Genomic DNA, 11,517 nt, shown 5'->3' with positions numbered 1-11,517 from the left:
CTCTGTCCTGTCTGGTCCTGTCTCGTCCCTCACATGGGAGCCTCTCTGTGCACGAGGAGAGGAAAGCACAACATGTCCTTTCCCTCTTTTTCCTATTCTGTCTGTGTTCTGCCCTGGTGGCCCTGGTTCATGTAGGGTTCAGTTTCTGTTCTTTATGGAGATGTGCTCCTCTTTATCCAAGCTCTCCTATCATCCCTCTGCCTCCTTCTGGCTTAGGCTTCCTTTTCACCTTCTTTGTCAACAGCACAGGGTGTGGGCTCACCAGAATGCTCCCTGAACACTCATCAGCAAAGCTTCTGTGTACATCAGGCTTAAGGAAGAGTTTTCATGAGCAGAGAGACACAGCTGTGAGAGAAACACCCCCAGCCTCTGACCTGCAGCCAGATAACTGGGGTTTTAAACTCCCTCTGGGCATTGAAATATGACCTTGGATTACCAGTGTGTTCTCCCTGTCCTAACGATAAAGGGTGTGTTAGAAAGTCCCGGGAAAATCTCCTTCCCTCCTCATCCTCTGCCTACTCACATGAGCATGCACAAGCTCTGCTTTCAGTGCAGATGGGTCTTTCACTTAGCAAAGGCTTTTCAAGAGTTTCATTCCCATATAGGCACTAGAGTAACTGGCCACATTTAAATACTTCTTTAAGTGCTTAACCCTGATCCAGCCATGTGTTTCACAGCAGCAGCTACTGAGTGCTTCAGAAATACCTGGCTCTGATTCTGGTGTCTTTAAGAGGACTGAAGCATATTGCCAATACTTACAAATCCCATCTTTCTACTCCTCTCAGTTTCCAAAGACAATTCTGTGATGGAAGAGGGTTGTACAGAGTCAGCATGTCTGTGAGGATGCTGTTAATTGGTTCTGGTGTGTCATAAGATATTCTACAGCACAGTAATCTTTGTATCTTGAATTGTTCCAACATCCAAGGATATCACAAATAGGTTCAGTCTTATTGATCCCCAGAGGAATTCCTAGCAACATGTGAAAGGGACTAAGTTCAGCAACCCAAAAAAGACCTGAAACTTCATCTCCTAACCTTTACATTGCACCTAACAGCCTGATCTAGAAATCTTACAAGAGTTTGTGGCGGAGCCTTTCTAGGAAGGACATTGGATCACTTTATTTTCCCAACACCAATTATCTGACATGTCATAAGGGCTTAGGAAATGGATAGAGGTTGTGATCCAGGCACAGAAAGGTGAGACATAGCCATACCCTGGGATGAGAATCTTTGAGTAATTTCTAAAATGCTGAATACAACTTGGGCTTTTCCTTGACATGAAGGTTGCCCCAAAACCAGACTCACAGGTACTTGATCTTGATGGCTCACCTGCTTGGTGGTTGAGCAATGTAAATGGTGGTAACTCTGACTTCACAGAGGTAACTCTGTCTTCAGTGCTGTCTGAACATCAGTTCCTGCGGAGGACTTCAGATCTAGTCATAAGGAATCCTTCCTTCTCCTATCTCTTTGTAATATCAATCCATTGCTCTCTCCTTCCTTCACGTGATTTCAGGAAGAACAACCTGAGGTTATTCCAAAGAGAAAAATTTTTGAGTGGTGATTCTGCAGGTGATCAGATTCTTGTCAGTCTCAGGAATTTCATTCTGTAACTAGGTCATGAAGCTTATAAATGAGCACAGCCACCAGCTACCACGAAGTTTCTGGTGGACACTCGGTGAGATTTGGGTAGAAATGTGATTCTTGCTGTAACTGGTCCTGGAGGATCAGGACCAAGACCTTGGAGGCATCAGGAACATGGTGAGAGCAAACAGGATGGGTGCATGCCAAGAGTTAGGTCTTCACAGAGCCCATTTCCTGAAGGATCTGAGAGATGTTTTTCTAACTGCACTTAGAAAACTCTTCCATGGATAGTACTAGGGATGAATTTTATCTTGTCAGGACCTTGGTGCACCTCTCTCATGGCTTATGCACTTGAGTATGACACTCACACACGTATGGATCTGCCTCTCTCTCAGTCAGGCCTGGGTCTCACTTATTCTCACTGCTCCTCCTCTCCTGCCCTGAGACTCTGACAGCAGGAGCTGCTGTGCTCCATGTTATCCTAGTGGCCACACTTTGTGGTTGGCCCTTCCAACAAGGTACACTCTTCACCTGCCGCTTCACTGCTGAACCTCTTCCCTAGATGCCTCACCACACCTGTCCCATCATCTGAAACCATGATTAGTTTCATACATTTTGAACATGACATTTGTTGATATGATGTAGCACTACCTTCTACCTACAGCATATAGTAACTCCCTGCTTTTCCCACCATTACCTCTCTAGTACTGTGAAACTCATTGTTTCCAGTACTTTGATTGTGTCTGACTTTTGTTTTCTATCTGGCCTCTGGTACAGAATGTCCAGTAAAAGAACAATACTAAAATAGAAAAATCGAAAACAAAATAAATCCTACCATGCAGGTCAAATTTCGTGGCCTTTAAGGGATGGGTTTCGTACCATGGAATCTCTGTCAGAGCTTCCAGTATCACTTTGGGAAACAATATGTGAGCAGCCAAGTGCAGGACCACCTTTATTTCTCAGCAGCTCACTGCCTTGCACAGGCAAGCCTGGCAACCTGTGAGCTGTGGGTAATGACACACACAGTGCAGCTTTACACATGCCAAAACCATTTATTTACAGACGAGAAAGATTTCAGTGTTCTGGGGCATTCTGAAGCACAGTCTTGGGCCTCGCAGTCATTTGTGGGTAGCTGACTCAGGAGAGGAGAAAAAACAAAGGGAACAGGTGAAAAATGAGAAGTCGGGGAGGAGACTCAATCCCTTTCGGAGCCCTCAGCAGAGGGTGGTTTGGAGGAGAAGTCAGAAGTTCAGCCAGCCTCACACAGCTTCAGTGTGTTATATATAAGCACATTTTAACTACAGCCAGATGAAATCCATCATGTGAAGAGTAGAATGAAATTACTCCCAAAACTGTAACTTTATTACAGACAGTGGGGAAATGTGAATGTTTGAATGACTGCAAGAAGAGGGTTGATAATTAGCTTGGTTTATCTCCAGCAGATTAGAAATTCCAGGTCATGTCTGCTGACCAAACACAAAGAGGTTTATGCTGTTTCTGTCCCACAACATTTGAGAAGGAATAATTCACACAGCCCATTTAAAATCATACTTTCAGAATATATTTACTGTGTGTAGTCAGTATCAAATAAGTCCTGTCAGTCCCTCTAACTGATGCTGCCTCCATAAACCACAAATTTCAATACCAAAGAGGAAATCTAAGCTTTCCTCCTGGAAATGGAGATTTCAATTCAGCTGTGCAGGTAAAAGCTCTGGTTTTGGTGTTGTTCACTGTCCTGTGGCCTTTTAGGCAATAAGAGTAATTTGAAGGAGGTCTTCTGCAACAAGCTTTTTTTAAAACTTTTTACTAAATGGCAGCCCTGCAGTAGGGAGCAGCAGATGAAGGGCTAAGCTTTCTTTGTGTTGCTGTGCTCTGCAGCCCTGCAAGCTGTGATCTTTGGCTGCTTCAGCTGCTACCATGGTCAAACACAATGTCTGCCCCTCACTGCAGACTGGGCTGGACACAATCCTGACTAATCCCAGGGAAGATTTGCAGCAGTCTTAGATCCTCCTGACATCTGGGCAAAGACATGTGGGCACTGCCTGCAAAACTGCTTGGAGCAGAGGTGTTTTACCTGGATGGAGTAAGTGGGAGAGAGAGAAGAAAAAGCTGCCTGCAGATAAACAAGAAAGTCTTTTTAAGTTTTTTCTAGACAAGGTAAACTAAAGCTAAATGCATGTGGTCCCACCAGTCTGCCCTTTTCCTCTAGAACCTTTGAGACATCAAGTGAAACACCAAGCCATAGGGTTCAAAAGAAACCAAATGTTGTACTTTCTTGTAAAGCAGAGAGTAAACCCGCAAAACTCCTCACTGCAGAATGCTGCAGGTGCCAGAAGTTTCAAAAAACAAACAGCTGAATTTACGAAAAAATAATTGAGTGTGAAAAATTAAAGTTGAAAGTACTGGTACTGGCTCAGGATATATTCAGACATGGATCACATTTTGGGGGGGGTCAATATGTGCTTGTGTTATTCCCTGGCTCTGTGACTGGCTCCCACCAGAAACAGTGGGCTGAGGTGATGTTGTCTGGCCATTCCCATTTTCTTGTCCCATTGAAATCTTGTGCCTTCACTCTGAAACCAGGAAAATGCAGCTATGCCTGCTCTGTGCACCTGCCCACACTTATAACAACTTAGAATTAGATTTTTCCCCCTAATACATGAGTTTTAGCTCAAGGGTGAATTCAGGGCAGCCTGGGGGCCAAGTTTAGGGGATATGAGGACAGAAAATTACATGTAAGCCTGTGCTCCCCAAACATGGGCATTGCATAGTGAAACCTTCCCCGAGAAATGTCTGAGAGAAGAGGAAACCAGGCTCCTCACCTGCAAGTCCTGGCAAGTGTTAAAGCTTGTTTTTGCCAGAAAAGGAAACAGGTATCGTTTACTACCCACAGAGCTCAGATCTCTGCTGAGTACAGTGGCGAGGCTGCTCTCTGACTAACAACCCCCAAAGGAGCGACATGACCAAGGTGTTAGGCATTTGGCCTGTGCAGCCCAGGCTGTTGGACACAAGGACAATCTCTGTGAACAATTAGAGGAGTCTGTCTAGCTGCAGATGGAAACATTCCAGTTTGATTTCAGCCACTCTCTATGCACATGCCTCTTCTCACTTGATCCTGCTTTGTAAAGGGACAAAAAAATTAATATTCACATGTTTACTTAAGAACAGGCCAATCGCTAAGAACTGTCACTAGTGGAGTACCTTTAGCCTAGAGAATACAGAGGAGATTGCAACATCTTGGATAAACCCAGGTCTTTCAGCTGAGATTAATGATCTGAAGGAATGGTATTTCCCAAAGTCAGGTAGGAAAACTAGGTGAAAATAGTGTGAAAACTCTCTGGAACTTCCAAACAAACAAAAAAAAAAGAGTCTTAAGCAGAGGAAGAGAGACAGTGATTATTGAATAAAAGGAGCATTTATTTTACCCACTGAAGCAGCACAGAAAATCATCCAAATAAAAGAAATAAGATATTTCATGTCTCAAAGAAAGGAAGGAAGTTCAGAGGAGGAGACTAGATGCTCTTAGGAATACTGTAAAATTCACTGCAAATTCCAGAGCACTGAGAACACTGATGAGTGATGAAGGGGAAAAGTATAGTTTCAGTGTTTATCTGAAATTCCTTGTGATGATTCGACAGAAATAGTTGCTGGGTTTTGAAATCTTTCATAAAATGTGAGTAATAAGTATCAGCCTCAAATTGTTCTTAGAAAGCAAAATATGAATTAGGTGTTCATGATGCTGGCGCTCTGTGCGTGAGGGGACTATGTATGGGTTGTCAGGGATGTTCAGTGGTCAAAGAGACAGGAGCAACTTGTCTTCAAACTCTCATTTCCACAAAGCAAGATGCAGCCACTGAATTTGTGCCTAGAAGGTGTGCACAAAGGCACACCTATGCTGCAGTCTATGAGGACTGTGGGAAGTCCAAGAGCACATGGATGTATGTCACTGTTGCCTTTCATTGGCTTTGTTTGACCAAAGGCCATTCTGTCACCCAGTAACCCTGCCCAGTGCAGCACCCATCAGGGACAGAGCAGCAATGGGAAGGCTGTACAGCCCCTCAGGAACACAGCACCCACATCCAGGCAAGTGTTGACCCTGATCCCACAGTACCCTTCACAGAATATGGCTGTCTCCAGTCTAAGTTCTATGGTCTTGTGGAAGGCTTAGAAACTGAGGACACGTGTCCTACTGTATGTCCAAGCAGTCAGACTCACACTATGGACACATTTGGGACAAACTGGCCCAAAGGATACCGCCTAAGCCTTACTCTTCCCAAGTGCAAGATGGTCATGGATTGCAGTCACTCCAAAATCCAGCAGCACGGTCAGGGTGCTGCATCACGCAGCACAATGCCTGCTGCATGCGTGTCCTCAAGACCACTCTTGATGTCCCTCCCAGTGCAAGTGCAATCGGATCGTTGCCACCCAGGACTCCTCCCTGTACTTTCCTAGAAGGTTCAGTAGAAAAGTCCAAGTCCTTCTCATACAGAACAGCTCTGTTCCCCCTCCTGGCTGCTCAGAGCCAGTAGCCAAAGGATCTAAACTTGCTAAAAGTGTCTTTGGAACTTGTAACCCTGCCCAGAGCTGACCTTGCACTGCAGGAGTCAGTGAGGAGCTGCCCAGTCTGTCGGGGTTGGGGGGTGGCAGGAGGATCAGGAAAGGGGTGAGTCAGTTCAGCGCTCCAAAGCACTGGGGAGACTGCACATTCCTTTGCAGATGGACACTACTACACAGACATCAGCGATCAAACCCAGACACTCCTAACTCTGTTTTCCTCATGTTTGCATAAGTTTCTGCCCTGCCTCTTCATCAGGCAAGGAATTGTTTCTCACAGGAACCAGCTCCAACAGCCAGCACCGTGCTGGTTTCTCCGCTCCCTGTATCTCAGGGAGTTCTCCATGAATACGCAGAGAAAAGCATCTACTTTGTTATCTCTGCCTTGCCAATACAAAACTGTGCTGCTTTCTTCTTCCTCACTCCCAGAACTATAAAACTGTGGTCCACAGAGTCCACCGTTTCTTCAGCTGCAGATTCACAGCTCCCTGTTCCTTCAAGAGTGAAAAAGGACATTACTGGAAGTTTGCTACCAGGTAACTAGGATGGATTTCGTCACACCAGCGCTGCTGCCGGGACGCTGGAGACCGGCAGCCGCAAGTGTTTTCCGGGCAAACCAGCCTTGCTTTGTCTCTGCCCGTGGGGCGAGATTGCAGCTGCTTTTCTCCCCCTTAACGCCCCCTCCCCCCGGCATTGCACAGGACGGGTCAGGTAATCACGAATCTGTTTGTTTGTCTGTTTGCAAATCTCGGGAAGCAGCTCCAGCAAAATCTCCTAAATCATCAGAATGCAGCAAACCACGGTGTCAAAACAATGCAACCCCATCTCTACCTCCAGCAGGACCTTTATCAGGAATTATCACCTATTTATCTCAGAGTTTGGGATTACAGCAGGTCCAGGCTGAACGTCCCCTTCATCCAGCCCGTGATGAGGCCAGGCAGCACCACCCAGCCCATGCCCTCTGAAGGAGACAGTATTTCCTCACTTTGCCTATTCTGAGTCCGGATCTGTCAATATTCAAATATCCACGCAGGAGAAAGGGAAACTATAGTAACTGGACAAACACACACCCAAGTGAGAGGGCACTCCTTCCTTCTCTGTAATCCCCTAGTTTCAATGAACCTTAGTAAATCACTGAAGCATTCAAAAATCGAAATTTCTCCCAGTAATGAGAGGTACAGTAATGCAAAGGAGTACAGCAAATCGTCCTTATTAAAATGGTTGGTTCAAAAGCTTGGATTTGTACATGTATGATGAGTGTTTGCGCAGCTGCCTCCCTGAAAGCCCTTTAAAATCGTAGTACTCATAATTCCCATGATTGTTCTACTGCCTCCTCTGCAGCCAAATATACCCACGTGTGCTGCATGTCCGGGGAGCCCGGCAGAGTCTGCCAGGTGGGAAATGAACCCCTGCCTTGCCTGGCAGCACTGGGGTGAGCTGGGGAAGGCGGTCACACAGACACCAGCTGGGCAGGTGGAATGGGCACAGCCCCGTCTCCACTTTCCCATCCAGTGTGCTGGCTCAGGGAGGGAAGGTACTCGACAGAGAGTGAAGTTTACAGCTTCAACACATAAAGGACAGCAGCGGGCTGCCATTCCGGAGGAGGCTGAGTGGGGGGGGTTCATGTTCTCTGGACCCTCAGCTCTAGGAGTGGGGGGGAGACCCACGAGTACAACCAGGTGCCAAAACCTCCAAGAGTGCCAAAGTATCCAGTGGAGGACAGCAGGGACCGCTCCCACCAGCCGTTTCTCCAGAGTGAAGTGGAGGGAATGAGGGGCTGTGGGGGGCGAAGAGGAGCTGTGGGGGCGTGGGGCTGAGAAGGGACTGCGGATCAGGGTGAAACCCTGACGGGGGGCGGGAGGTGGTGTCACTCCCTGGGCGGGGTGGGGTGGGGTGTGAACATCCCCCCCAACGCTGCAACCACGAGAGGAAGGCTCGGGGGGTGCGCGGGGCCGCGGAACCCCCGCGGGGCCGCGGAACCCCCGCGGGGCGGGGCCGGGGCGCGGCCGGCAGGGGGCGCGCTGTGCGCGGGCTTAAGAGGCGCGCGGGGCGGCGCGCGGGCGGCAGAGCCGTGCGCGCGGCAGAGAGGAGCGGGCGCGCGCTCCCGGTCCCCTCACAGCCACTTGTCCCCGTCCCCACCCCAGACATGGCCAGCGGAGGGCTGCAGCTCCTGGGCTTCGTGCTGGCCTTCCTGGGCTGGATCGGCATCATCATCAGCACCGCCATGCCCCAGTGGAAGATGGCATCCTACGCGGGGGACAACATCGTCACGGCCCAGGCGCTCTACGAGGGGCTGTGGATGTCGTGCGCCATGCAGAGCACGGGGCAGATCCAGTGCAAGGTGTACGACTCGCTGCTCAAGTTGGAGGGTAAGTCGGGGCTTGGGTGGTGAGGGGGCCGGGGCTGCCCGTCCCGTCGGGACCGTCCCCTCTTCCCCGGTGCCCCTTCAGTCGGGGCTGGGAATTCCAGCCCCGTGGGGTCGCTACCCCGTGGCGGTGTCGGTCGCGTCGAAGCTCAGCTGAAGTACCTGGACTGGCGGTGCCAGCCCTGTTGCACGTCCAGTGTCCCGTCTCCGCCGCGTCGTGCGTGTGTCGTCCCTGCCACCCATCCCAAGAGCTTGTCGCGGTGGGGGTGCTGTTGCTGTCGGGTCTCACGGTCTCTGTCCCGCTGGAATTACGCAGCCTGGCCCTTCGGGGTTGAAGGTGCAGGGCTCGGGGTCCCCCATCTCTTTGGTGACGGTTCGTCCTGTCGGGGGTCGGATGCGTGTCTCTTGGGGTCCCCCCGTGCGTTCCCCGCCGGAGCTAAGGGTGACTCTACAGTGACTGTCTTTCGGGGCACCCTGGGCAGTGCCGCCTCTCCGAGCGGGGGCGATACCCGGGCAGGGAGCCGGGCACGCCTCGCAGCCCCCTGCCCGCACGCCGGCTGCCCGTTCACACCACACACCCCCCAAAGAAAAAGGTCCCGGGAGGTTTAGGGTCAGATCTCTACGTGTGTTCGGGAAAGCGCTGTGTTTGTGAACAAGAGCTTTTGGTTGTGGAGATTTAGCCAAAGACTAGACACGGCTGAGAGGGAGCAGAGCTCAGGAGCGGGGCCGGAGTGGGCTTTTAGAGTACAGGTCCTGTTTGCCTTTGACTGTTTCGGTCTTTTGTTCTCTGGGAGAGTCGCTGCTGTTCCCGTGAGCTTTTAAGCAGAGGGCTGTCAGGTGAGCTGGCCTTCTGCCCAGGTAGCACTGCCTGCAGTTTTTAGGCAGACCAGTACGTCAAGGTAGTAATCTTTAGTCTCTTATCTTGTCGTGGGACGGTAAAGCCATTTCATGCAGGCAGGAGCTGTAGCCTGGCTGACTGGGGTGTCACTGGGGTATCGGCCAGGCTAGCTGGGGTGTCACTCGGGGTGCTCACGCAAAGCTGGAGCCCAAAGTGAGGGCTGTTTCTAGAGCGCTGGCGAAGAAAACTTATGCCGACACCCAAAGGGATTTTAAAAAAGTATTTCTTTCTCAATAACCCTCGCCTCATCCCTAGTCCTGGAACAACTTCATCCCTCCATAATTATTATTTTATTAATTACCACCTTGGTCACCTTCTCTTTCCCGAAGGATTGAGCAGGCAGTTTCACCTAAACCGAGGCCCGTGGGGAGTGTCCCCGAGTCCGAATGCCACCAGCCCTTCCTGTGTGTCACGCAGTGAAGTCGGACCACCCCCGCCCCACTTTCGCGGCCAGCCCACGTCAGTCCATCCTGCTCCCTTGCCCCGAAGGCCCGTGGGCCCTGCAGAGGTGCGGATTGCTCCCATCGGGATTGCTGCGCACCCACTTGGCACTCGCGGGGTGCGGGGCTGAGCTAACCGGGGCAGGGCTGAGCACACAGTCCGGGGTGCTTTGAGTGGTAATTATGTGTAAGCTCAGCTTCAAGCCTCTTATCTCGCACTGGGGGTGGGGGGCGAAGGTGCCAGCAGGGCTGAGGAATCTCCATCCACCCCCTGGATGGGTTGTGAAAGGTAACTTTGCCTCGGGGGCTGCGCGCAGCCCATTGTGCTGTAAATGAGACCTGCCTGCGGAATCAACTCCGGAACCCGCCGTGAACAGACTCCCAGAAACCTGCCCCAGGCCTTCCAGACCTGGCCCATTCATGGTTGAGCACCGAAACCAGCTGCTCCCCTCACCTTTGTCCAGCGAACAACACTAGCTCTTCTCTTTTACGGCTACGGGGGAGGGAGGTGCCAAGCACCAAGGCTGAGCTCGTAGTATGTGTGCCACCTTTTGTGTTCTCGCCTTGCCCCTGGCCCTGCAATTCAGCATGCTTGAAAATTCCCAAGAAACAGGGAGATCACAGGGGATGTAGCATCATTGGGAAAATCAGTGAGGGCTGGCAAAAGGGCCGCTCAGTTTTTTTCGGTCCCTCAGCTTGCTTAGGTTGTGCCTTTCCCACTTGAAAGCAGATCATGCCTGGGGGTATAAACGTTATCCCATTATCTGCTGTTTTCCCTCCTGGTGTGCCTTCAAGGTTTTACAGCCACATAGGCACGGGCAGGGACCAGCAGCGCTGGTTTGGGTGGAGATGGAAAAAAAAAACAAAACCAAAAAACCAAAACAAAGAAAAAACAAACAAAACAAACACACACACACAAAACCGACCAACCAACCAAGAACCAAACCAAAACCATCTATACCGACAGCTGCACCCTGGAACAGATGCAGTGGAGAGCTCCCTTACTGCATTTATCTATATTCTGGTGAAGGTGGAAGGTGGGACAGCTGTGTGAGCAGAACTTCTGCCTGGCCAAGCTTTGTGCCAGAGCTTCACATGTCAGAGCTTCATGAGCTGATGGGAGAGGCTCACATCTGTAATTACTTTGTCCCTGTAGAAAGGACTGAACCTTCTCACACCTGCAGTAACTCATGGTTGTGAGAATGCTGAAAGGCTTTGCCAGCAAACTTTTGGGTATCTGGTAGCTGTTGCCATTCCTTAGGATGTGTCAGTGTTTGGCTGCTTGGACCGATTTTGCATGGCAGAGGTGGGGTTGGCACAAGCTGATGAGCACCATTAATCAAGTGAGGGGCCTCAAGCTTCCCGTGTGGGCACACTGCTGGAGTGCACCCATGCTGGCACTTCTCCCGCAGCTGTGTTCAGCTGAGGGCTTATGTCACTGCTCCTATTCAGGCAATAGAAAGGCTGCGTTTTGCTGGCTTACGTGAAAAGCAGTGCGTGGCCACACGCAGACATAGAGGCAACAAATGCCACCCTTGCAATGAGGCTTTATTGCACAGCCTCAGCATTGTTCTTGTGGCCCTCCAGCATGGTCCATGGAGCTTAGCTCAGCTTTGTGCTCCTCGGGGTCTCAGGGGGATGGTCTCAGACAGGAGGATGTAGGGCTCCTCGTACCTGTCT

At 50.3% G+C, this 11,517-nt stretch overlaps 1 protein-coding gene across 1 annotated transcript in view; it reads left to right on the top strand.

The window, feature by feature from the left end:
• The first annotated feature begins 8,206 nt into the window (after positions 1-8,206).
• The window catches only part of CLDN1 (claudin 1), an 11,669-nt gene continuing 8,358 nt past the window's right edge, over positions 8,207-11,517 (top strand). The window contains exon 1 of the mRNA XM_017810807.1: positions 8,207-8,503. Within this exon, the coding sequence (XP_017666296.1) occupies positions 8,281-8,503 (223 nt within the window). The 5' untranslated portion in view covers positions 8,207-8,280. The remainder of the gene's footprint in view (positions 8,504-11,517) is intronic.

The sequence above is a fragment of the Lepidothrix coronata genome, unplaced genomic scaffold (genome assembly GCF_001604755.1).
Source record: "Lepidothrix coronata isolate B3197 unplaced genomic scaffold, Lepidothrix_coronata-1.0 Scaffold29, whole genome shotgun sequence".
Taxonomy (NCBI): Eukaryota; Metazoa; Chordata; class Aves; order Passeriformes; family Pipridae; genus Lepidothrix; species Lepidothrix coronata.
This window is presented reverse-complemented; position numbering and strand designations above follow the sequence as displayed.